Below are 22501 nucleotides of genomic sequence, written 5' to 3' on the forward strand. Positions count from 1 at the left end.
CATTTGCCATTTTGCTGCCCAATCACTTAGTTTTGTGAGATCTTTTTGAAGTTCTTCACAATCTGCTTTGGTCTTAACTATCTTGAGTAGTTTAGTATCATCTGCAAACTTTGCCACCTCACTGTTTACCCCTTTCTCCAGATCATTTATGAATAAATTGAATAGGATTGGTCCTAGGACTGACCCTTGGGGAACACCACTAGTTACCCCTCTCCATTCTGAGAATTTACCATTAATTCCTACCCTTTGTTCCCTGTCCTTTAACCAGTTCTCAATCCATGAAAGGACCTTCCCTTTTATCCCATGACAGCTTAATTTACGTAAGAGCCTTTGGTGAGGGACCTTGTCAAAGGCTTTCTGGAAATCTAAGTACACTATCTCCACCGGATCCCCCTTGTCCACTTGTTTGTTGACCCCTTCAAAGAACTCTAATAGATTAGTAAGACACGATTTCCCTTTACAGAAACCATGTTGACTATTGCTCAAGAGTTTATGTTTTTCTATGTGTCTGACAATTTTGTTCTTTACTATTGTTTCAACTAATTTGCCCGGTACCGACGTTAGACTTACCGGTCTGTAATTGCCGGGATCACCCCTAGAGCCCTTTTTAAATATTGGCGTTACATTAGCTAACTTCCAGTCATTGGGTACCGAAGCCGATTTAAAGGACAGGTTACAAACCTTAGTTAATAGTTCCGCAACTTCACATTTGAGTTCTTTCAGAACTCTTGGGTGAATGCCATCTGGTCCCGGTGACTTGTTAATGTTGAGTTTATCAATTAATTCCAAAACCTCCTCTAGTGATACTTCAATCTGTGACAGTTCCTCAGATTTGTCACCTACAAAAGCCAGCTCAGGTTTGGGAATCTCCCTAACATCCTCAGCCGTGAAGACTGAAGCAAAGAATCCATTTAGTTTCTCCGCAATGACTTTATCATCTTTAAGCGCTCCTTTTGTATTTTCATCGTCAAGGGGCCCCACTGGTTGTTTACCCCTCCCCCCGCAGAGGTCTCCTCTCCCCACCCAGCCCCACATGCCCTGCCCAAACTGCCCCCCCAGTGCCCCCATCTCCTTCTGCCTCAGCAGGAGACCTCCCCCATCCCTGGGACCCTCCTAGCCCAGGCCAGTTGGGTTCAGAGAGTTGCCTCTCCCTAAGAGCCGGGGCACACAGTCCCAAGGCTTAATGCCCAGTAGCAGAGAGTTCCACAGGCTCCCTCCATCCTTGCTACCCTTGGTTGCTCCCACTCCTCCCCCTTATGTTACGGGGTCCTGTATGTCCTGGTCTTTACTTCCCAGCTCTCCTCACTCTCTAAGCATTGCCCAGGCTGGGTTCATACCCAGCCGGCAGGCACTGGAGGGGGGACTTCCTGGCCGGAGGGAGGCAGGAAGGCAGTCCCCATTGTTCAGCTTCCTCCCCGTGGAGAGAGGGGAGAATATAGGGACCAGAGGTTCCAGACCCCAGTAGAGGGGGGAAATATATGGACTGGAGAGGTGTGAAACACAGAACTGGATGAGGGGGAGGAATGTAGAGACCGGAGAGCTGGAAAACATGGATCCAGCTCCCAAGGGGAGTGGGAGAATATACAAACACGGGGGGGGGGGGGTATATATACAGACTGGAGCACTGGGAAACCTGGAGCTGGATCCCAGGGGGAAGAATATACAGACTGGAGCAGTGGGAAGCATGGAGCCGGATCCCGAGGGGAATATGAGGAGTGGAGAACTGGTAACACGGAGCTGGATCCCAGGGGAGGGGGAAATTACAAAATGGAGATCCGGGAAACATGCAGCCATGGGACAGAGCCACATAGCGCGTCTGTCCCAGCCAGGTTCTTGGTCTCTCTGGCCTTGGCTCTGTTCCCAGACGGATCCGGTCTGGGCTTTAACTCTCCCCAGTCCTCTGGCTCCTCTCTGGGCCTTGCAGCTCTCTGCTCCGGGTTTCATGTCACTTCCTTTCCAGGCTTTTTCCACTCCAGGATTTCCATCTCCCCAGTAGGCTCTGCTCCGGGCTGTGCGGTTCTGGCTCCGATCCACCCCCTTCAGTCCTGCTGGCTTTACCGTTCCCTGGAGCCAGTCCAGGCTGATACAGCTCTGGGCTTTGTGCCTCTCCACTGGCTCCAGCTCCGGGCTTTCCATCCTTCCCCACTTCCTGCCCCCTCCCTGGTTCCAGCTCCAGATTTTCTGTCCTGCCCCCACTTCCTTCCCCTCTTTGGCTCCAGCTCCGGGCTTTCTGTCTATCTGGCCCTGGGCTCTGTTCCTAGGCTCGGTCCAGCTCCGTGCTGTCTGCTCCGACTCCAGCTCCGGATTTCTCTCTCTCCAGCTCCTGACTCCACTCCGTCCTTCCCCTCCTATCCAACTCCGGGCTTTGAGTCTCCCCGGCCCCTGGCTCCGTTCCCAAGCCGGCTCCGGGTTTCCGCCCAGCCCCGCCCAGCGCGCTCAGCCTGGCCCCGGGGCACAGCAGGGAGCCGGTGCCCGAGGGGCGAAGGGACCTTCCCACCCCCAGCCTGGCACCCAGGTGGGCGTGCACGGGGGGGGGGAGCAATGGAGGACATGGGGTGTGGGAAGAGGTGCAGGGGGTGTGCTAGGGAGGGGGCAGTGGGGAATATGGGGGTGTAGGGTGGGGAGCAGGGGTGCAATGTGGAATATGGGGGTGTAGGGAGGGGGAGGGGTGTGTTGGGGCAGTGGGGACTATGGGGGTGTAGGGTGGGGTGCAGTGTGTGTGTTGGGGAGGGGTGCAGTGAGGCAGCAGGGGGTGCAGTGTGGAATATGGGGGTGTAGGGAGGGGGAGGGGTGCAGTGGGTGTGTTGGGGGCTGAAGTGGGGAGCAGGGGGCTGCAGGAGGGAGGGGGACCAAGTCCCCCCAAATATTTCCTGCTCCTGGAGAAGTCCTAACTTCCCTCCCATGTCCTTCCGTTCCCGCTCCTCTCTTTCTCAGTCCTGGACCTCGCCTGACACCCCCCTCCCCCGACAGTAGGGGGTAGCCCATGACTCCTCCGTGGGGCTGAGAAGTCCCCTCCCCCCACGGCCCCCCCATGCTGCCTCGCTCGCTGCGCCATCTGCTAGAGGGGGCCCGGCTGGAGCTGGGGGAGGAGCAGGGGGTCACTCTGAGCGGGTACCGGAGCTGGTCCCCCGACCCCCCTCAGCCACAGGTGAGATGGGGCTGGGGGGATGTGGGGAGGGAGTATGTGAGGGGGGAGGGGTCGCAGGGAGGTGTGCGCTGAGGGGGACATGGGGGAAGGGGTGGCTGCCCCGTGGGGTTGTGTTGTGGGGGTGGCGTGGGGTGGTCAGCTCGGGCGTTGCTGGCAGCAGTTGGGGGGTGTGGGGTTAGAGGGGATGTGGGGTCACGCCCTTGTGTGTGGTTGGGGGAGGAGGTTCTGTGTGGTGTTGGGTCACGCAGATGTGAAGGGTTGGTGTTGTGGGGTCACACCATTGTGGGTGCATGTGGTACAAGGGGGGGGGCTGTGGAGCTGTGTGTTGTCCGGTATGTGTGGTGGGGTCACACCCATGAGGGTTTGTGGAGGGGCGTGTTGTACTGTCACACCCTTTGTGTATGTGGTACATGGTGTGTGTGTGTGTGTGTAGCCGTGTGTTGGGTGTGTGTTGTGAAGTCACACCTCTGTGGGTTTGTGGAGCCGTGTGTTCTCGGGTATGTGTGGTGGGGTCACACAGTTGCGTGTGAAGCATTCTCATGGGGGGGGGGAGCAAGTCTGTTGGTAATTGAGGTGTGTGTGGTTGTGTTGGCTTTGCTGGTAGTTATGCAGCTCTGTCAGGGTGTGGTTGTGTGCATGGGTGGGTGTGGAGTGGTGGGGTGTTTGGGGGCTGTGTGTGCATGTGCTTGGGGGGGTCTGTGTTGTGGGCTATTTGTGAGGGGTGCGTGACTGGGGGGCTGGGGCTGTGGTGCGGGGCAGTGTGGGGCTTGGGTGTCAGTGGGCCCTGAGATGTCCCTTCACTTCCTGTCCCAAATTCCCCTTGGTCCCCAGCTGCCCTGCCGCTCCCTGGGGTCATAGGGCTCAGGCGAGCGCCCCCTCCCGAGGACACACCCAGTCCCTGTGCTGGGGGGCAGGGCAGGTAACCTGGCAGCTGCTGGGTTTGGCGGGGCAGGTTTGGGGAAGTGCCTGGGGGGGCAGGGCGGGAGGGGGTGGGGCTGGAGCAGACAGAGAAGGCGGAAGCGGTAGGGGGAGGGAGACCGAAAGAGAGAAACAGGGACAGACAGACGGGGAGGAGGGGAGCGGGGACAGACAGACAGACGGGGGAGGAGTGTAGGGAGAACAGGACAGACAGACAGGGAGGAGGGGAGTGGGGACAGACAGACAGACGGGGGAGGGGAGTGGGGACAGACAGACAGACGGGGGAGGAGTGTAGGGAGAACAGGACAGACAGACAGGGAGGAGGGGAGTGGGGACAGACAGACAGACAGGGGAGGAGTGTAGGGAGAACAGGACAGACAGACAGGGAGGAGGGGAGTGGGGACAGACAGACAGACGGGGGAGGAGTGTAGGGAGAACAGGACAGACAGACAGACGGGGGAGGGGAGTGGGGACAGACAGACAGGGAGGAGGGGAGTGGGGACAGACAGACAGACAGACGGGGGAGGAGTGTAGGGAGAACAGGACAGACAGACAGACGGGGGAGGGGAGCGGAGCGGGGACAAACAGACAGACAGGCGAGTGTAGGAGGGGTTGGGGTGTGTGTGACCGGGGAGGCGGGAAGAGTGTCTGTCTATCTGCCCTGGCCTGCGTGTTTGGGAGGTTCACTGGGTCCCGCTGCACCCCTCACCCTCCACCCCTTCCCTACTGTCTGTGTCCCTGAACCCCTGCTGTGCCCCCTAACTTTCCCACCCTGCCCCCCAGCCCTACGCACCCCAAACTCCTCTGCCTGGGTCCACAGGCCCAGGCCTGTCCCATAGGGCTGCGGGGGGGGGGGCTCAGCTGGGCGATTCCCTCCCCCCCCACGCCCCACCCCAGTGAGAGTCGTGCCCCCAGGTGGGGCTGAGCGGGACCCAGTGAACCTCTTCAACGTACACGCACCTTGGGGTGGGGGCGGTGACGGCCATCTGTCTGTCCCCCCCACGTACCCAGATGCCCCCCAGAGCGCTCCCTCTGCCTGAGGGGAGGGGGCAGTTCCTGGGGGGGCTGGCGGGGGCCACGCCCCAGTAGGCAGCAGGAGGGGGTCTCTGTCGGGGGGTGGGGCTGATGAAGGTTTTCCTGCGTCTGGGGGCATGCCTGGGGCCTGGAGGTCAGGAGGGAGGGGGGCTGTCCCGGACACGGTGGTACTGTCTGCCTGTCAAGGTGAGTGAGTGTGTGGGGGGGGGAGATTGGGTGGGGGGAGACTGTGACAACTCCCGTGGGGGTGTGGGGCAGCTCACATACAGCTGGGCAGGGGATATCCAGGGGGGCGGCTGGAGTAGGGGGAGGGGGGATGAGACTCCTGCAGTTGGAGGGGGCAGGGGGGAGAGGTGGGGGGCGGTGATACCCGGGGTAACCCTCCGCCCTCCCCCAGCCCCCAGTGACCCTGACGGAGGAGGCTGAGGAGGGAGTGATCTACACAGTGACCACGCGCCAGTCCGGGGGCGCCCAGCCAGGGGTGAGTGTGGGGGGCAGGTTGGCTCTGGTGCCCTCTCTTCCCCCGGGCCCTAGCGGTATGGGGGGGGGGTTGTCACTGAGAGGGGATGGTGTGGGGGGGTCCAGGTTGACTGACGCTCTCCCCACAGGCCCCAGGGGGGCAGGCAGCCAGGCCGGATCACTGGGGGGGAATGGGGGGTCCAGGCTGGCCCTGACGCTCTCCCCACAGGCCCCGGGGGGGAGGCAGCCAGGCCGGGTCACTGGGGGAGAGTGGGGGGATCCAGGATGACTCTGATGTTCTCCCCACAGGCCCCGGGGGGGGCGGGGAGCCAGGCCCGCTCACTGAAGGCTGGGTCACTGGTCCGGCTGGTTCGGCACCTGCTGGAGGCCCAGACGCTGGGCGACGCCGCCTACGTCCCTGCCTTCCTGGTCACCTACCGGGTGTTCACCCGCCCCCCCACGGTGCTGGGGTTGCTGCTCGACAGGTGACGGGGCTGGGGTGGAGGGAGCGCAGGATCCTGGGGGTAAGTGGGGGGGAGGGGGTGCAGGACACGGGGTAAGTAGGGGGAGGGGGCAGGACGCTGGGGGAAAGTGGGGCGTGACTAGAATTGGGATTATGGGGGGGACGTGGGGGTAGAGGGGATGGGGGGACACAAGGGGAGAGCCAGGCCCCATGGGGGGATGAGAGGGGGGTTAGGGGGCGTGCACGAAGGGAAGGAGTCGTCCGGGTGTGGGGAGGGGAGCGCAGGGGCCATGGCAGCCCCCCTGACCCCGTCTCTCCCTCAGGCTGGAGGAGGTCGGGGCTCTGGAGCTGAGGCCCGTCTCCCCGGAGACAGCTGAGCTGCAGCGGTGAGTGACCCCCCCACAGGCCCCCCACATCCCTTCCCCCGGCGGTGTCCCCCATTCACCCCCATCTCCCCCCAGGGCCTTCTCCTCGGTGATGTGCTCCTGGCTGGACGGGTACCCCGAGGATTTCGGGGGGGCCTTGGACCCGGGCCTGGTGGAGCGACTGGGCCGGAGCCTGCAATGTGCCCTGGGGCAGGGCTCCGAGGCCGAGAGACGCCTGCTCGCCCTGCGGGGGGTGCCGGGGGGGCCCAGCAATGGAGGTGAGGGGGGCTGGGGCTGGGGGAAGCCTGCAGACTGGGGAGGGGGGGCAGATGGATGGGGGAAGGGTCTGGTTGGAGAGGAGTGTGGGGGCCGGGAGGCAGGCGGATGGGGGTGGGGGGCAGATCTGGGTGGTGGGGAGATGGGAGGGTCTATCTGTGGGGCAGGCTTCCCCCCCCCCCCCCCCCCGCTGGGTCTAACACTGCCCCCCCCCCCTTGCAGGGGAGCTGGAGGAAGAGGAATGGGGGGCGGGGGAAGATGGCCCCGAGGGGGGCGTGACCCCCAGGGGGGACCCTGACCCCCTCGACATCCTGATCTTCCAAGCTGACCATGTGGCTGCCCAGCTGACGCTGGTGGAGGCGGTGAGTGTGTGTGTGTGTGGGGGGGGGCTGTACCCCACGTCAGGGTATTTGCGGGGGGGTAGGTAACGGGGGCGGGGACTCAGTGTTTAGGTTACAGGGTGTGGGGGTGCAGGACACCCCAGGAGTTGTTCCTGTACGTAAGTGAGGGGTAAGGGACACCCCAGGCAGTGGGTGGGGGTCGGGGTGCAGCCTCCCATTAACTCCTGCCCCCCCAGGTGCTGTTCCCAGGGGCGGTGGGTGGGGGGTCGGGCAGCAGCCCCCCATTAACCCCTGTCCCCCAGGTGCTGTTCCCAGGGGCGGTAGGTGGAAGGGATTGGGGTGCAGCCTCCCATTAACCCCTGCCCCCCCGGCGCTGTTCCCAGGGGTGATGGGTGGGGGGGTCAGGGAGCAGCCCCCCATTAACCCCTGCCCCCCCCAGGCACTGTTCCTGCGGGTCGTGCCCTACCAGTGCCTGGGCTCGCTCTGGTCTCAGCGTGACAAGAAGGGGCGGGAGCGGGACTGCCCCAGCGTCCGTGCCACGGTGCGCCAGTTCAACCGCCTGGCGGGGGCCGTGATCCGCTCCTGCCTGGCGGGGCCGGGGCTGCGCCCCCAGCAGCGGGCTCGGATTCTGGAGAAATGGATCCACGTGGCCGAGGTGAGTATGGGGCCGGAGCTCAGCCCCCTGGGCTTGGGGTCGCCACACTGCGTCGGGCCCCCAAACCCAACCACATCCCTGGCCCCCAGCAGCGGGCCCGGATCCTGGAGAAATGGATTCATGTGGCCGAGGTGAGTGTGGGGCCGGAGCTCAGCCCCCTGGGGTTGGGGTCGGCACACTGTGTCGGGCCCCCAGCCTGGGCCATCCCCGCCCCCCCACCCCCCCCAGCAATGGGCCCCCGGCTCATGGGAAAAGGATCCAAACGGTGGAAGTGAGAGCAACCTCTGACCTCAGCTCTGCCCCCAGTACCAGCCAGGCCCCCCCGACCCCTCACCCCCGAGCCAGCCCAGCCCCTGCCCTGCAGCTGGCCCCCTGTGACCCCCACCGCTGTGCCCCCAGGAGTGCCGCGCCCTGAGGAATTTCTCATCTCTCTGCGCCATCATCTCCGCCCTGCAGTCCAGCCCCGTGCACCGGCTCAAGCGGACCTGGGACGAGACCGCCAGGTGGGGCTGGGCTGGGGGGGGGGGGAGGGGCGGAGCTGGGTGGTCGGGATGTGGGGGGGCACCGGGGGGGGCAGCGTCTCAAGGGTCACTCACTCCCCCCCCCGCTCCCCCCGCCAGGGACGCGCTGCGCAGCTACGAGGAGCTCAGCACCATCTGTTCCGAACAGGATAACTACAGCCTGAGCCGGCAGCTGCTGTTCCAGGTGAGGGGCCGCCTGCCCCCCCCAGCTCCTGTGCCCCCATCCTGCCCCCCTTCCCCCGGGCTCCTGCCCCCCCGGGCTCCTGTGCCTCCATCCTGCCCCCCTTCCCCCGGGCTCCTGACCCCCCCAGCTCCTGACCCCCCCAGCTCCTGTGCCTCCATCCTGCCCCCCCTTCCCCTGGGCTCCTGCCCCCCCCGGCTCCTGTGCCTCCATCCTGCCCCCCAACTCCCAGTCCCCCAGCTCCTGCCCCCCCGGGCTCCTGTGCCCCCCATCCTGCCCCCCCGGGCTCCTGTGCCCCCCATCCTGCCCCCCTTCCCCTGGGCTCCTGCCCCCCCCATCCTGCCCCCCCGGGCTCCTGTGCCCCCCATCCTGCCCCCCTTCCCCCGGGCTCCTGCCCCCCCGGGCTCCTGTGCCCCCATCCTGCCCCCCTTCCCCCGGGCTCCTGCCCCCCCCATCCTGCCCCCCCGGCTCCTGTGCCCCCATCCTGCCCCCCTTCCCCCGGGCTCCTGCCCCCCCGGGCTCCTGTGCCTCCATCCTGCCCCCCTTCCCCCGGGCTCCTGCCCCCCCGGGCTCCTGTGCCTCCATCCTGCCCCCCTTCCCCCGGGCTCCTGCCCCCCCGGGCTCCTGTGCCTCCATCCTGCCCCCCTTCCCCCGGGCTCCTGCCCCCCCGGCTCCTGTGCCTCCATCCTGCCCCCCAGCTCCCAGTCCCCCAGCTCCTGTGCCTCCATCCTGCCCCCCAGCTCCCAGTCCCCCAGCTCCTGCCCCCCCGGGCTCCTGTGCCTCCATCCTGCCCCCCAGCTCCCAGTCCCCCAGCTCCTGTGCCCCCATCCTGCCCCCCTTCCCCCCGGCTCGCGCCCACCCGGGCTCCTGTGCCTCCATCCTGCCCCCCAGCTCCCAGTCCCCCAGCTCCTGTGCCCCCATCCTGCCCCCCTTCCCCCCGGCTCCTGCCCCCCCCAGGTCCTGTGCCTCCATCCTGCCCCCCCTTCCCCTGGGCTCCTGCCCCCCCCCGGCTCCTGTGCCTCCATCCTGCCCCCCAGCTCCCAGTCCCCCAGCTTCTGTGCTCCCACTCTGCCTCCTGCCTGCCCCCAATCCTGCCCCCCCGGCTCCCAGCCCCCCGTACTGCCTCCTGCCAACCTCCTCGCCATGGCCCCCTAATGTCCCCCTCTCCCATCCTGTCCCCCACTCCCTCCCTCTGCCCCCTCCCTACCCAACTGCCCCATCTTGACCCCTAACCCCTATGTCTCACCCCGTCTCCTGTATCCGCCCTCATCCCTGACACCTTCCCATGTCTCGTTGTTCCTCCCCGCACTCGCACCCTGTGCCCCTCTCACATTCCTCTGCCCCCCAGGACGACACCTCCAAACCGTCTGGCGCCGACCCTGCCCCACGCCGGCAGCCGCGGAGACCCCAGGAGCAGCGCCCAGTGGTGAGTGGGGGAGGGAGGGGCACAGGATAGGAGGGGCTGCCCCGTCCCTCTTCTCCCCCTCCAGGGCACGGGGGGGGGGGGGGGAAGAGGTGGGGGGGATACTGGGGGTGTGGTGGGCTTGGGCAGCCCTGGTTGGGGTATATGGGGGGCTGGGCAGAGGCACAGTAGGGTGGGGGATATGTGGGGGGCCCAGTGGCTTGGGTTGGAGGTGTGGTTTGTGTGGGGGTACACTGGGGTGGGTGGGGGCTAGGCAGGGGGCTGTGGGGGTGGAGAATATGTGTGGGGCACTGGGGCCTGGAGGTGTGGTTTGTGGGGGGCCTAGGCAGGGTGCTGCGGGGCGAAGGGGTTGGCAGTGTGCTTTGTGCGGGGCTATGTGGGGGGCTGGAGGGTGCATGGTGGGCGTGGGGGGGGGCTAGGCGGGTGTCACGGAGTCCCCGGGCGATGCTCTGGAACTGCTCCCGACAAAGCCAGTCAGGACTTTGGGGAGCCTCCTCTCCCTCGGAGCAGACTGTCTTCAGGGCAAGAAGCTCACACGGCTTCACCTCCTGGGTCTGTCCTTGGAGCATTCAGCATATGCCCCCCCGTGCGCTTCCCACAGCGAGTCCCCCCCGGCGGGGTCCTGGGGCAGCCAGAGAGTCCTGCACCCCTACTTCGCAGTCAGACGTGACTCTCAGCCAGCGTAAAACAGGTTTATTAGTTGACAGGAACGCAGCGTACAACAGAGCTTGTTAGCACAGAAATCAGTGACTTTCAGCTAAGTCCATCTTGGGGAGTCCTGGGCCAGGCGGCCTGGACTCCCCATCTTCCAGTCCCCCCCAAGCAGACCGCCAGCTTCCAGCAACCGGACCGCAGACACCCCCGTTGCATCACCTGGTTGCACACCCCCCACCCGGGTCTCGGGTTACGAAGGGCACCGGTTACGACATATGTGCAGGCAGCTGGAGCAGCCTCACCTGCCCCAGAGGTCTCAGCCAAAGTCACACACCCCTGTTCCCACCACCGAGGTATTGGTGCAGCACACAGGGAAACTGAGGCACACACAGTATTCATGCAAAACAGTAAAAGTCACATAGACTCAACAGTAACACTCACAAACAACATAACAAGGGAAAATCCCCACTTCGTCACTGCGGGGTGAGGGGGTTGGCGCGGTGTGGTTTGTGTGGGGTTATGTGGGAGGCTGGAGGACACATCGGGCGTGGGGGGGGCTAGGTGGGGTGCTGCAGGGCGGGGGGGTTGGCGGGGTGGTTTGTGAGGGGCTTGAGGACACACAGCAGGCGTGGGGGGGCTAGGTGGGGTGCTGCGGGGCAGGAGGGTTGGCGGGGTGGTTTGTGCGGGGCCGGAGGGCGCACGGTGGGGGATATGTGGGGGGCTGGGCAGGGGGGCTGACTGCCCGGTCTCTGACCTCCTGCTCCCCCAGGGCGTGGTTCCGTACCTCGGCACCTTCCTTCGAGACCTGGTGATGCTGGACACAGCCATGAAGGATGAGCTGGAGGTGAGACCGGGGGCGGGGGGTGATCCAGGACCCTGTTAGGGTTGAGGGCCAGACTCGGGGGGAGGGGCTGGGGGGCCAGGCATGAGGAGGGTTGGGGACAGCCAGGGAGTGGGGCCGTGGGGGACTTGTGTGCAATGTGGGGGCCAGGCAAGGAGGCAGTGGGGGACAGGTGAGCAGTGGGGAGCTGGGGAGGGTGATGGGGGGCCAGGCAGCGAGGGACAGGGGAGCGATGGGGGGCCAGGCGATGCGGGGGCCAGGAATGTGGGGGGGTCGGTTGCGGGACTCATGGCACCTCTCATTTCTCTGGCAGAACGGATACATCAACTTCGAGAAGCGGCGCAAGGTACCAGGCTGTGCCGGGGCTGCTGGGCTCCCTCCGCGTCTGGCTTGGGGCTCCCCTCTGTCGTTCTCTGCCCCCCCCGGTACAACCCCCCCCTCTATCACTGTCTGCCCCCCCCCCCGGTACAGCTCCCCCAGGCTCTCTAAGCTTCCCCCCCCGTACAGCCCCCTGTGCTCTCTGCGTGGTCCCCCCCGTCCTCCCCCCACTGGTTACAGGCCCTGGGACCCCCCTTCCACCTCACAGTATAGCCCCCCACGCTCTCTGTGCTGCCCCCGGTATAGCACCCCCCTGCTCTGTCCCTGCTGCCCTGTCATAGCCCTGCTGACGGCAGTGCCCCCATGTAACTGCCCCCCTCTCTGCCCCCAGGAGTTCGAGGTTCTGGCCCAGCTGCGTCTCCTGCAGTCCGTGTGCCGCAACTACAGTGTCCAGCCCAGCCCCCCCTTCCAGCGCTGGCTGCAGGCGCTGCCCCCCCTCTCTGAGGCACAGAGGTAGCGGGGGGGGGGGGAAGATGGTGCTTGTAGGAGCTGCGTGAAGTGGGTTGCTGCATGTAGGGGATTGTGTTTGCATGTAGGGTTGTGTAGAGTGTGGTGTGGGGGGTTTTGGGGGAGGCATTGTGTGTGTAGAGGAGTTTGGGGGGAGTTGTGGTGTTGCGTGTGGGTGTGTGTATGGGAGTTTGTGAGGGTTGTGTAGGGAGTGTTGCATGTAGGAGGGGTGTGTGTGTGTAGAGGAGTTTGGGGGGGTTGTGTGTATTGTGCAATTATAATCCCCCTCTCCCCCCAGTCACAGTCTCTCCTGTGAGATCGAACTCCCTGGGGAGGCCCCAACCCCCCAGCGGCCCCTGAAGCCCACCCTGGTCATCACCCACTGCACAGAGTGAGCATGGGGGGGGGGGGGAGCAGGGCTGAGTGGTGATTGAGGGAGGGGGGCTCTGGCGCATTGGGGGGCTGGAGGGATGGGGAGGGGGGCTCGCGGGGCGGAGGCTGGTGGGGCTGAAGGTAGCAGCCCCCCCCTCGCTCCATCTGTTACCTCCCCTGCCTCCCAGGCTGCTGAGCTCCGTGGGGAACCCCCTGGTCTCCTGGGAGGGGCCCCCCGGCTGCAGCCCCGACCTGCTGCCGCCCCCCCGGGGCCCCACACAGCTGCTGTCTCGCCTGGCACAGGTGAGACACCCCCCTTACCGCTTCCTCCCCCTGCCCCCATCCCCCCGCCTGATCTCCCCCCAAGTCCTGCACCCCCATCCCATCCCTCCCCCACCCCATCCCCCTTTCCCCCTCGGTCCCCTGCCCCTTGTCCCATTCCTTCCCCTCCCTCAATCCCAGCACCTTGCCCCACCCCCAGTCACCCCCTCTGCATCCCCGCAGCACATGAAGTGGCCATCAGTCTCTGCGCTGGACACAGCTCCTGAGGACGTGGCTTCCTTGGCCGGGGGCCTCTCGCCCCCCACCCCCACCGGGGGGGGCTTTCCCCGGGGGCACCGGCGCTCGGCTTCATGCGGCTCGGCCTTCCCTGCCCCTCCCACCCTGGAGCCCGGGGCTCCCCCTTCCGACTGCTGCATCATCCGCGCCCGCATGGCTCTGCACAACGGCAGCCTCTACAAGAGCATCCTGGTGAGCACCTGGACGCCTGGGTCCCATCTCCAGGGTGGGGACTGGGAGCCAGGACTCCTGGGTTCTATCCCAGCTGGGGCGGGAATAGGGGTTAGAGTGGCAGCTGGGAGTCGGGACACCTGGGTTCTCAAGCCTGCCCTGTCTGTCTTGCTGTGACACTTTCCTTCTGCAGTCTGAGTGTTGTGGGGGGTGGGCCAGGCTATTAGTTTAGCCTGGGAACCCCCCTTTTCCCCAGTGTGACCCCAATCCCACAGCTGCTATGGGGAGTGGGCAGCTGGTCCCCTGACTCTCTGTCTCTCCCTGTGGGGAGGGGCTGCCCCACTGTATATGTGTCTGGTATGAGCGGGCTAGACCTACACGTGTGCGTGCGGCTGTGTGTGTGTGTGTGTGTGTGTATTGTTGGGATGGGGGTGTGATTGGGTTGGTGCTGGGCGTGGGGCTTTCTGGGAGGTCTGTCGGAATTTGCTGCGTTCTCCCAGCTTTGTATGTGTGTGGGGTGTGTCTTTGTGGCTGTGCTTGTGTTATCTCTGTGGGGTGATCACTTCCCTGTATGTGGTGGTGCTCTCTGGGGCACCTCGCCTGGCTCTGGCGTGCACAGTTGGAGTTGTGTGTTGTGTTGCTGTAGGTGACCAGCCAGGACAAGACCCCGTCTGTCATCGCCAAGGTGCTGGAGAAGCACGGCCAGGAGCGGGGGGCAGCCCCCCAATTCCAGCTGGTCCAGCTGCTGCCTGAGGGGAAAGGTGAGGGGGGCAGGGGGAATTGGTGTCCCTGGGGTAGGGATGGGGGGGCCTATTGGGGGATTGGGGAGCACCCACAGCGGTGAGGGGTCTCCACAGGAGTCCCTAGGGAGCTGGGGTCCCATGAGTGGGTGGGGGGACCCTATTCCCTAACCCCCCTCACACCCTCTCTCTCTTCCCCCGCAGAGCTGACCTTCCCGCCTACAGCCAACGTCTTCTACGCCATGAATGGCTCCAGCTTGGACTTTGTGCTGCGCCCCAAGGGCCCCGGGGAGCCTCCTCTGCCCCCCAGCGCCGCCCCCCGCAGGGCTGAGCTCAGCGCCACCTTCCCCAAAATCAAGGCCACCGGCCGCAAGCTCGCCAGGGCCCTCTTCTGAGGGCGAACCCCAAAACCGCCCTGGGGCTTCCTGGGCCTGGAGAAAAGGGCAGTGACCTGCGCCTGGGCTGTGGGGAAGGGAACTGGAGCCACAGAGTGCCTAGGGCTGTCTGCTTGGCCTGGGGCTGCCCTCATCTCTCCTGGCATCAGGGTCTGGTCTGCCCCAGCACTATCCAGGGGGCAGCCTGCCCAGCCAGCGGCCTCAGGGCCATGACCTAAGTGCCTTGAAATGGGTGATGTCCTGACAGCCCCTCCCCCGCCCCCCCAAGGCCAGGACCTACTTCCTGTCCACCCAGGAGCTACAGCTGGGGGGCAGGGCAGTGACCCCCACTCTCCCACAGCATGGTCTCACCCCTGCCAGAAGGACTCTGGGGGAGGCCAAGGGGGTAACTCCCCGCTAGACACGGGTGGGACGTGGGGTGTCCCCACTGGTGCTGAGATGGCAGCTTCTCAGGGACTTGTCCCACCGGGAGGTGGGGGGGAAGCACTGTGTGATCCAAGCCCTGCAGCAGCAGCTGATCTCCCCCCCCCCAATCACTGTATAGGGGCTTGTGGCCCCAGCCCTTGTTGCTGTAACACTAATGCAATAAAGACACTAGAAGCAGCTGGCAGAGAGCCGTGCAGGGCACAGCCAGAGAAAGCAGAGGGAGCAAAGCGCATCATGCTCTGCCCTGTGAGCAGGCAGCCAGGGGCACAGAGACAAGCCCAGCTGGTGAACAGCAGGGGCCCAGGGCCAGTGAGTGGGTACCAAGGGGAGGGGGGCACAGAGGGCCAGGTGCCATCAGTTTGTGCATCACCTCTTTATTTCAAACAGTGAAAAACTTAAATACAGCCCCTCCCCCGCACTGGCTCATGCCTTGGCAGCCCCCTTGCCCTGGGCTCGCTGATACTCCTGCTGCAGCCGGGCCAGCACCTCCCGCTGCTGTTCTGCCTTCTTCTCAGACTCCTGCATCTGTATCTCGTAGCGCTTGCTGTGGGGGGAAAGGGGAGAGTGAGCTAGGCCTAGAACCCTCCCCCCAGCCCCGAAAACAAGAGGCCCCAGAGCTCAGGCCCCTGCCCACCATGGGGCTGGATTGGGGAAAGGCCCATTCCCCATCCTGTGAGCCAGACAGGGCCCCTGCCTGGGGGCTGGAGGGGCAGGGAGCCAGCCCACCACACAGGAACCCCCCTTCCCCCCCCACACGTACATCTCCCCAGCAATGTAGTCCAGCCGCTTGCTGACGGTGGCTTTAGCCTCGTCCATGTCCTGTTTCACCAGCACCGGGCCAATCAGCTTGTAGACGGTGTTGGTCGCATCCAGCAGCCCCAGCTCCTGTGGGGGAGCAGAACAAGGGGAGGTGAGGGGCAGCCGAGGGGGGAGGGAGAGTACAGAATTGGGGGGCAGGTGAACTCACCTCCTTGACAATGTTGTTCTCAGTCAACTGTGCCTCCAGTTTCTGCCGCGCCGCCATGGACTTGCTGAGATCTGAGGGGCACACACAGAGGAACCCCATGGGCTGCAGCCCCATAGGGGGCACCGGGGGCACCAGAGACCCCTGCCCACCTCACAGCCCCCCAGAAATCAACCTGTCGTCTCTTATAGTGCAGCACAGGTGAATAACCCCCAGGTCTGCAGGAGGAGATTGGTGGGGGGGGAAGGACATGGAGACCCAGCTTCACTCTGCCTGCAGTGGGGCTCTGCAGGCCAGGGGCTGGGGGGTCTCTGAGCTAGTGCTCAGGGTACAGGTGGAGGGTCAGGTGGCAGGGAGGCCCCAGGGCAGGGAAGTTCTCCCCACTGGGATCAGAGCCCTCAGCCTGCCAAGCCAGCCCCTTCCCCAGCCTGTGTATTTGCCTTAGGAGTAACTGGGGGAAGAGGGCAGAAGTGGGGTTCAGGGATGTGGGGGGAGGGAACGTGGAGGGTGCAATGAAGGTGGGGAGGGAATCCGAGGAACTTGGGGCAGTTTGTTTGTCAGGGTGGGGTGGGGCAGCAAGGACCCTGGGAGGGTGGAAAGGGGGGCGGGGTGGACTGTGGAGGCCCACAGTGAAGGGGGGCAGGGCCCTGGGGAAGAGGAGATGCAGCAGATGAAGGGGGTTGGCAGAAGGATTATGGGGCAGGTTATGAGGCAGGGTGCCGGGTTGCAGGGAGGTTGGGCTATGAAGGAGGGTTATGGGGAGGAGGTACAGGGATGGGTTATAGGGCACAGAAGGCTATAGGGTACAAGCAAGTTATTGGGGGTGGGACAGGGGTAGGCACTGGGGCAGGGCCCAAGGTGGCAGTGGGTTATGGGAAGGAATTAGTGGGGAGGTGATGGGGAAAGGGGAGGCCCGGGTTTATAGCATGGATGCGGGTTATGGGGCAATGGGGGGAGGGGAAGCCCAGGGGTTATGTGGCGATGAGGGGTGGGGGGGGAGCCCCGGGGGTTATGGGGCGGAGGGAGGGGGATGATAGGGCAGAGGCGTGTAGTGGGGAAGGGATCGGTGATGGGTTATGAGACGATGCGGGGAGGGGGCTGATGGAGGGACGGGGCCCAGGGGTTGGCGGGGGCAGGGAGGTGATGAGGGGAGAGGAAGGGGGTCGAGGCGGGTTATGGGCCGGAGGGGGATGGGGGGCGGGTAATGGGCCGGGGGTTATGGGGCGGCGGGAGGGGGCTGAGGTGGGTTATGGGGCAGCGGGAGAGGGTGATGGGGGGACGAAGGTCATGGGGTTATGGGGCGGGAGAGGAGGCCTTGGGGGATGGCGGGGGCAGGGAGGTGATGGGGGGGAGAGGAAGCGGGCTGAGGCGGGTTATGGGACAGAGGGGGATGGGGGCAGGTTATGGGGGGGCGAGAGGCAGCCGAGGAGGGTTATGGGGCAGGGGGGGATAGCGGGAAAGGAAAGGGACAGGTTATGGGCTGGAGGGGGATGGGGCGGCAGGAGGGGATGATGGAGGGACAGGGGTCCGGGGGTTATGGGGCGGGAGGGGAGGCCTTGGGGGATGGCAGGGGCAGGGAGATGATGGGGCCGAAGCAGGTTATGGGGCAATGGGGGGAGAGGAAGGGGGCCGAGGCGGGTTATGGGGCGGGGTGAGATGGGGGCAGGTTATGGGGCGGCGGGAGGGGGCCGAGGCGGGTTATGGGGCGGGGGGAATGGGGAGAGGAAGGGGGCAAGGGGGTTATGGGGCGGCGGAAGGGGGGATGGGGGAGGCGGGTTTTGGGGCGGAGGGAGGGGGCCGAGGTGGGTTGGGTGCGATGGGGGGAGAGGAAGGGGGCCGAGGCGGGTTTTGGGGTGGAGGGAGGGGGCCGAGGCGGGTTGGGGGCGATGGGGGGAGAGGAAGGGGGCCGAGGCGGGTTATGGGGCAACGGGAGAGGAATGGGGGAGGGGGTTATGGGGCGGGCTGAGGCGGGTTATCGGGCGGGGGCGATTGGGGAGAGGGGGTTATGGGGCGGCGGAAGGGGGGATGGGGGAGGCGGGTTTTGGGGCGGAGGGAGGGGGCCGAGGTGGGTTGGGTGCGATGGGGGGAGAGGAAGGGGGCCGAGGCGGGTTTTGGGGTGGAGGGAGGGGGCCGAGGCGGGTTGGGGGCGATGGGGGGAGAGGAAGGGGGCCGAGGCGGGTTATGGGGCAACGGGAGAGGAATGGGGGAGGGGGTTATGGGGCGGGCTGAGGCGGGTTATCGGGCGGGGGCGATTGGGGAGAGGGGGTTATGGGGCGGCGGAAGGGGGGATGGGGGAGGCGGGTTTTGGGGCGGAGGGAGGGGGCCGAGGTGGGTTGGGTGCGATGGGGGGAGAGGAAGGGGGCCGAGGCGGGTTTTGGGGCGGAGGGAGGGGGCCGAGGCGGGTTGGGGGTGATGGGGGGAGAGGAAGGGGGCCGAGGCGGGTTATGGGGCGGGGTGAGATGGGGGCGGGTTATGGGGCGGCGGGAGGGTGCCGAGGCGGGTTATGGGGCGGGGGGAATGGGGGAGGGGGGATGGGGCGGAGGGGGCCGAGGCGGGTTATGGGGCGGGGTGAGATGGGGGCAGGTTATGGGGCGGGGGCGATTGGGGAGAGGAAGGGGGCGAGGGGGTTATGGGGCGGCGGAAGAGGGGATGGGGGAGGCGGGTTTTGGGGCGGAGGGAGGGGGCCGAGGTGGGTTGGGTGCGATGGGGGGAGAGGAAGGGGGCCGAGGCGGGTTATGGGGCGGGGTGAGATGGGGGCGGGTTATGGGGCGGCGGGAGGGGGCCGAGGCGGGTTATGGGGCGGGGTGAGATGGGGGCGGGTTATGGGGCGGCGGGAGGGGGCCGAGGCGGGTTGGGGGCGATGGGGGGAGAGGAAGGGGGCCGAGGCGGGTTATGGGGCGGGGTGAGATGGGGGCGGGTTATGGGGCGGCGGGAGGGGGCCGAGGCGGGTTATGGGGCGGGGGAATGGGGGATGGGGGATGGGGCGGAGGGGGCCGAGGCGGGCGGGGGGGGGGGAGGGGCCGGCACCTTTCTGCAGCTGCTGGTATTTCTCCAGCTCGCCCTGCAGCTTCTTCTGGATCAGGTCCGCCATGATGGTCCGGTCAGGTCCGGTCCGCCTGCGGGGGGAGGGGGGTTAGAGCGGGGGGGGGCCCACATGGTCCCTTCCCCCCCGAGCGCCCCTCGCCCCCACCGGTACTTACCGCTCCGCGCTGCTCCGGTGCTAAGCCCCGCCCTGCTCCGTGCGTGCGACCTCTCGACCCGGCTTCCGGTACAGTCCACTTCCGTGGGATTTGTAGTTCGGTCTCTGAGTCCGTCCCATTCCTCCCCCCGCGGGATCAGGACCAATTCCGCCCTCCTGGTTTGGGGGAAAGGGAAGACGGGGCAGAGAGAAATAGCCTTCCACTTCCGCCCGCTTCCAATATGGCCGCCGGCTGGGGGGCCCTGAAGGGCAGCTCACTTCCGCCTCTTTCCAAGATGGCCGCGGGATCATGCGAGAAGCCGATTAAGCCACTTCCGCCTTTTTCCAATATGGCGGCATCGCTAGCCGGGGGAAGGGGGAATGCGTCTACTTCCGCCCTGTTCCAAGATGGCGGCCACCCGTGTCTGAAAGGGGAAGGAAGCTACTTCCGCTTCGTTCAAAGATGGCGGAGCCTGGGTCAGGGCGGGAAGTTAGTTACCGGCCTGGGCCCATGTAATTAAATCCCGGAGCCCCCCCCCGGGTCCACAGCAGGAGCACGGGAGCCATGAGATTCATATGTTACTCACACGGCGTTAATGACATCACACCCAGAGTCACAGCACGTTGCCGACACACAATTAATGACATCACACCCAGCATCACAGCGCGTCGCCGACACACAATGACATCACATCCAGCGTCACAGCACGTTGCCGACACAGCATTAATGACATCACACCCAGAGTCACAGCACGTTGCCGACACACAATTAATGACATCACACCCAGCATCACAGCGCGTCGCCAACACACAATGACATCACACCCAGAGTCACAGCGCGTCGCCGACACACAATGACATCACACCCAGAGTCACAGCGCGTCGCTGACACAGCATTAATGGCATCATACCCGGCATCATAAGTCATCACCGACACAGCGTTAATGATGTAATATCTTGTGCAGTACCGTGGGGCTAATTAATATTATCCCAGCTATGTCCTAGCCCTCCTGCTAGCACGTCGTTATACGGTCATTATATGGTATCCCGTGCAATGCTGTATACGTTAATAGTCTTCAGACCTGTCCTAATCTAGTCATTCTTGTATTAGAGACAGCCTAGCGCCAGGTCATTAATCGTAATTATATCCCGTGCTCAGCTCAAAGGGGTGCCAGATGACACCGAGAGGCATCCCTCTGCCATGGGCTGGGGCAGCAGGGAGGGTGCTGCCCTGGGTCTGCCGGCATCTCCCCTACCACGTGGGGCTGGGCGAGCTGCAGGGGCAGGAACTGTGAGCTAGCCTGGGACGCCCTGGCCTGACACCGCCAGCAATGTCCAGGAACTACCCACCTGGAAGAGCAGATGGGGGTTAAATGCTTCCCCACTACCCCCTGATTCTGGGGGTTCCCTGAGTCCTGTCTCCAGACCCTAGCAAGCACAGCCCTGGGGTGTCCCAGATGTGAGTTCTTGTTTGGTCCGTCCAGCACCACCAGGGGGATGGTTCAAATCACAGGCCATGTTTGGGCGTTTTCTAGGGGACCAGCGGGTGCAGCTCAGAAAGTGCCGGCTCCGCACCCCGACTGGTCCCTCCCTTGCAGCTACCGGATCCTGCCCGCCCTGCCCCAGCCCGCCAGGTGAGTGCAGCCACCAAGCCCTGCCGGGGGGCCTCAGAGGGGTGACAGGCCAAGCCCTGGCTCCCGACTCTGGGGAGCAGGAGAGGCCCACAGGGAGGTGCTGAGTGACAGGCCACCGACAGGAGCGACACTCGAGTGAGAGGCTGCAGGTACCCCCCCAATGCCCTCCGCACCTCCCCCACTGCACCCCTCTCTGCCCCATCCCCCCAGCAGTGGCCTCTATTTGGGCACTTGAACTGTGGGATCCCTCGGTGCCGGGGGTGCTCCCACGGGTGGGGGGGCAAAGGGCCATTGGGGGTTTTCTCCTTCCTCGCGCACATCGAGCAGGGATGGTGCCAGTCCTGACCCCTGGGCTGCCCCACCCCCGGGGTCACTGCTCTCATGGTGAGGGGCTGGGTGGGGGTAGCACCTGGCCATGTCCGGGGCGCTGGGGGGCGCTGGATGTGCTGAACCTGCCGGATATGCTGGGAAGCAGCTGCTTTGGGGACCCCAAATTTCACCCTCCATCCAGGGGGCAGGCACCCTAGACAGCCATCCTCCTGCCTCTTACACATTCCTGGGGGGGGGCTCCCCAGGGCTGGGGGCTCCCTGGGGGACTCTTCCCCCTCCCTGACTCTCCCGGGGGGGGGGCAAATCTCTCTCTGCTGCTGCCCTGCGGGTCTGGTGGCCAAACGAGGCCCAGGGCCCTTGGGAGGCAGGTGCTGCCTGCGTAGAACCGGGGGGTGTCTCTGCTCAGGGGGTGCAGCTCTCCTGCTGTAACCGGGGGGGGAGGACATGTGTTGTACTGCACAGGATCTTTTTGGGGGGATGAGGCAGAGTGCCACATTTCTTGGTAATACATGTATCAATCAACACTGTATCATATGCATATGAGATATATTACACTCACACACACACTCCATCTTGTTGTTGTTACCAACTAGTTGCTTCCCTTGACTGCACTGGCCAGGTGAGTTAGATGGGGGAGGGTTGGAGCCGGGCTTCTGCCGATCTGGATCAATGCTCCCATGTTGACAAGACAAGACCCGGGGTCCTCTGCAAGACACCTCACATTTATAGCAGCTTCCCTCTCATGCAAATCTGTACCAGATGCAAAGTCTGTGTCTGTGTCCATTGGTCATCTGTGGCGCTTCCTTCTGGGTGTTGTCTTAATGCTGCCACGTTTATTTTCAAAGAGGGTGTTTTCAAAAGAAAGTGCTCATGTCTAACCCCCGAGGCCGTCAATATGTCTGATCTTCTTTAGTGAGCCCACTTGACAAGTTTTATTGGTCTTGGGTCTGGCTTCTACTCCGGGCAAAAAGACAGTTTCCTTCTACCTTAACTCTCCTTAGGGGCAATAACATTACACCCAGGCTCAATACAAAGTTTCTATCTAAGGATTTGATACAAAGTTGTATGAAAATAGAGGTTATAGATGGAAAGACTTAATACAAGGTTCTATGAAGAGGCACAATACAAAGCCATGTGAAAATGATACACAGTTATGCGAAAATGCTTAATGAAGAGATTTATCTACACCTGGGGCATCTGGGCCCAGTGCGGCTGGCTCTGGTTTGGGCAGAGGGTCTGTAAGTGGGGTGGGGGTGGGGAGCCAGATGTGTTCATGGCCAACGTGGGGCCCAGAGATGTTCAGTGTCACAAAGGCTGCCTGCCCCTAAGGGGATCCGGGGGAGGGGACAACAGCCACCAGCCCCCTTGGAGCCGCCCTGGAAGGAAGGGAGCAGGGTGGGGAGAGAGGCTCCCTTCTTCTCTGGGCTTGTGGGGGGGCCCTATCCCAGCCTCCAGAGCCCACGGCCCCCTGGAGAGAATCCCCACACGCTATGGGGTGGCCTCAATATGGCTGCAGCTCAGAGCCCCCCCGGCCTGGACAGGAGCTGGGTGGGTGGAACAGGAGCCGCTAGCTCTGTTCTGGGGTTCGGGCAGGCATCTGCGCCTCGCAGCCCCCTCCCTGGCTGGGA

The 22501-nt window shown here is 64.4% G+C and overlaps 2 protein-coding genes across 2 annotated transcripts; one reads left to right on the plus strand and one right to left on the minus strand.

Moving 5' to 3' along the window:
• The first annotated feature begins 3031 nt into the window (after positions 1-3031).
• RGL2 (ral guanine nucleotide dissociation stimulator like 2) lies at positions 3032-14341 on the plus strand. The gene is made up of 18 exons (XM_065415909.1): positions 3032-3148; positions 5499-5582; positions 5870-6045; positions 6347-6409; positions 6485-6666; positions 6887-7026; positions 7445-7660; positions 8060-8163; positions 8281-8365; positions 9711-9788; positions 11209-11283; positions 11594-11626; positions 11990-12111; positions 12404-12496; positions 12666-12780; positions 12982-13227; positions 13853-13967; positions 14151-14341. Exons 1-18 carry the CDS (start codon positions 3032-3034, stop codon positions 14339-14341), a joined length of 2235 nt encoding a protein of 744 aa, XP_065271981.1.
• Positions 14342-15124: 783 nt separating this feature from the next.
• On the minus strand, positions 15125-19145 carry PFDN6 (prefoldin subunit 6). Its single transcript, XM_065415519.1, has 5 exons — positions 18932-19145; positions 18759-18847; positions 15735-15805; positions 15528-15652; positions 15125-15311 (listed from the first exon to the last, which is right to left on the minus strand). Exons 2-5 carry the CDS (start codon positions 18820-18822, stop codon positions 15191-15193), a joined length of 381 nt encoding a protein of 126 aa, XP_065271591.1. The 5' UTR covers positions 18823-18847; positions 18932-19145; the 3' UTR covers positions 15125-15190.
• Positions 19146-22501: the final 3356 nt, after the last annotated feature.

The sequence above is a fragment of the Emys orbicularis genome, chromosome 13 (genome assembly GCF_028017835.1).
Source record: "Emys orbicularis isolate rEmyOrb1 chromosome 13, rEmyOrb1.hap1, whole genome shotgun sequence".
NCBI classification, from domain to species: Eukaryota; Metazoa; Chordata; order Testudines; family Emydidae; genus Emys; species Emys orbicularis.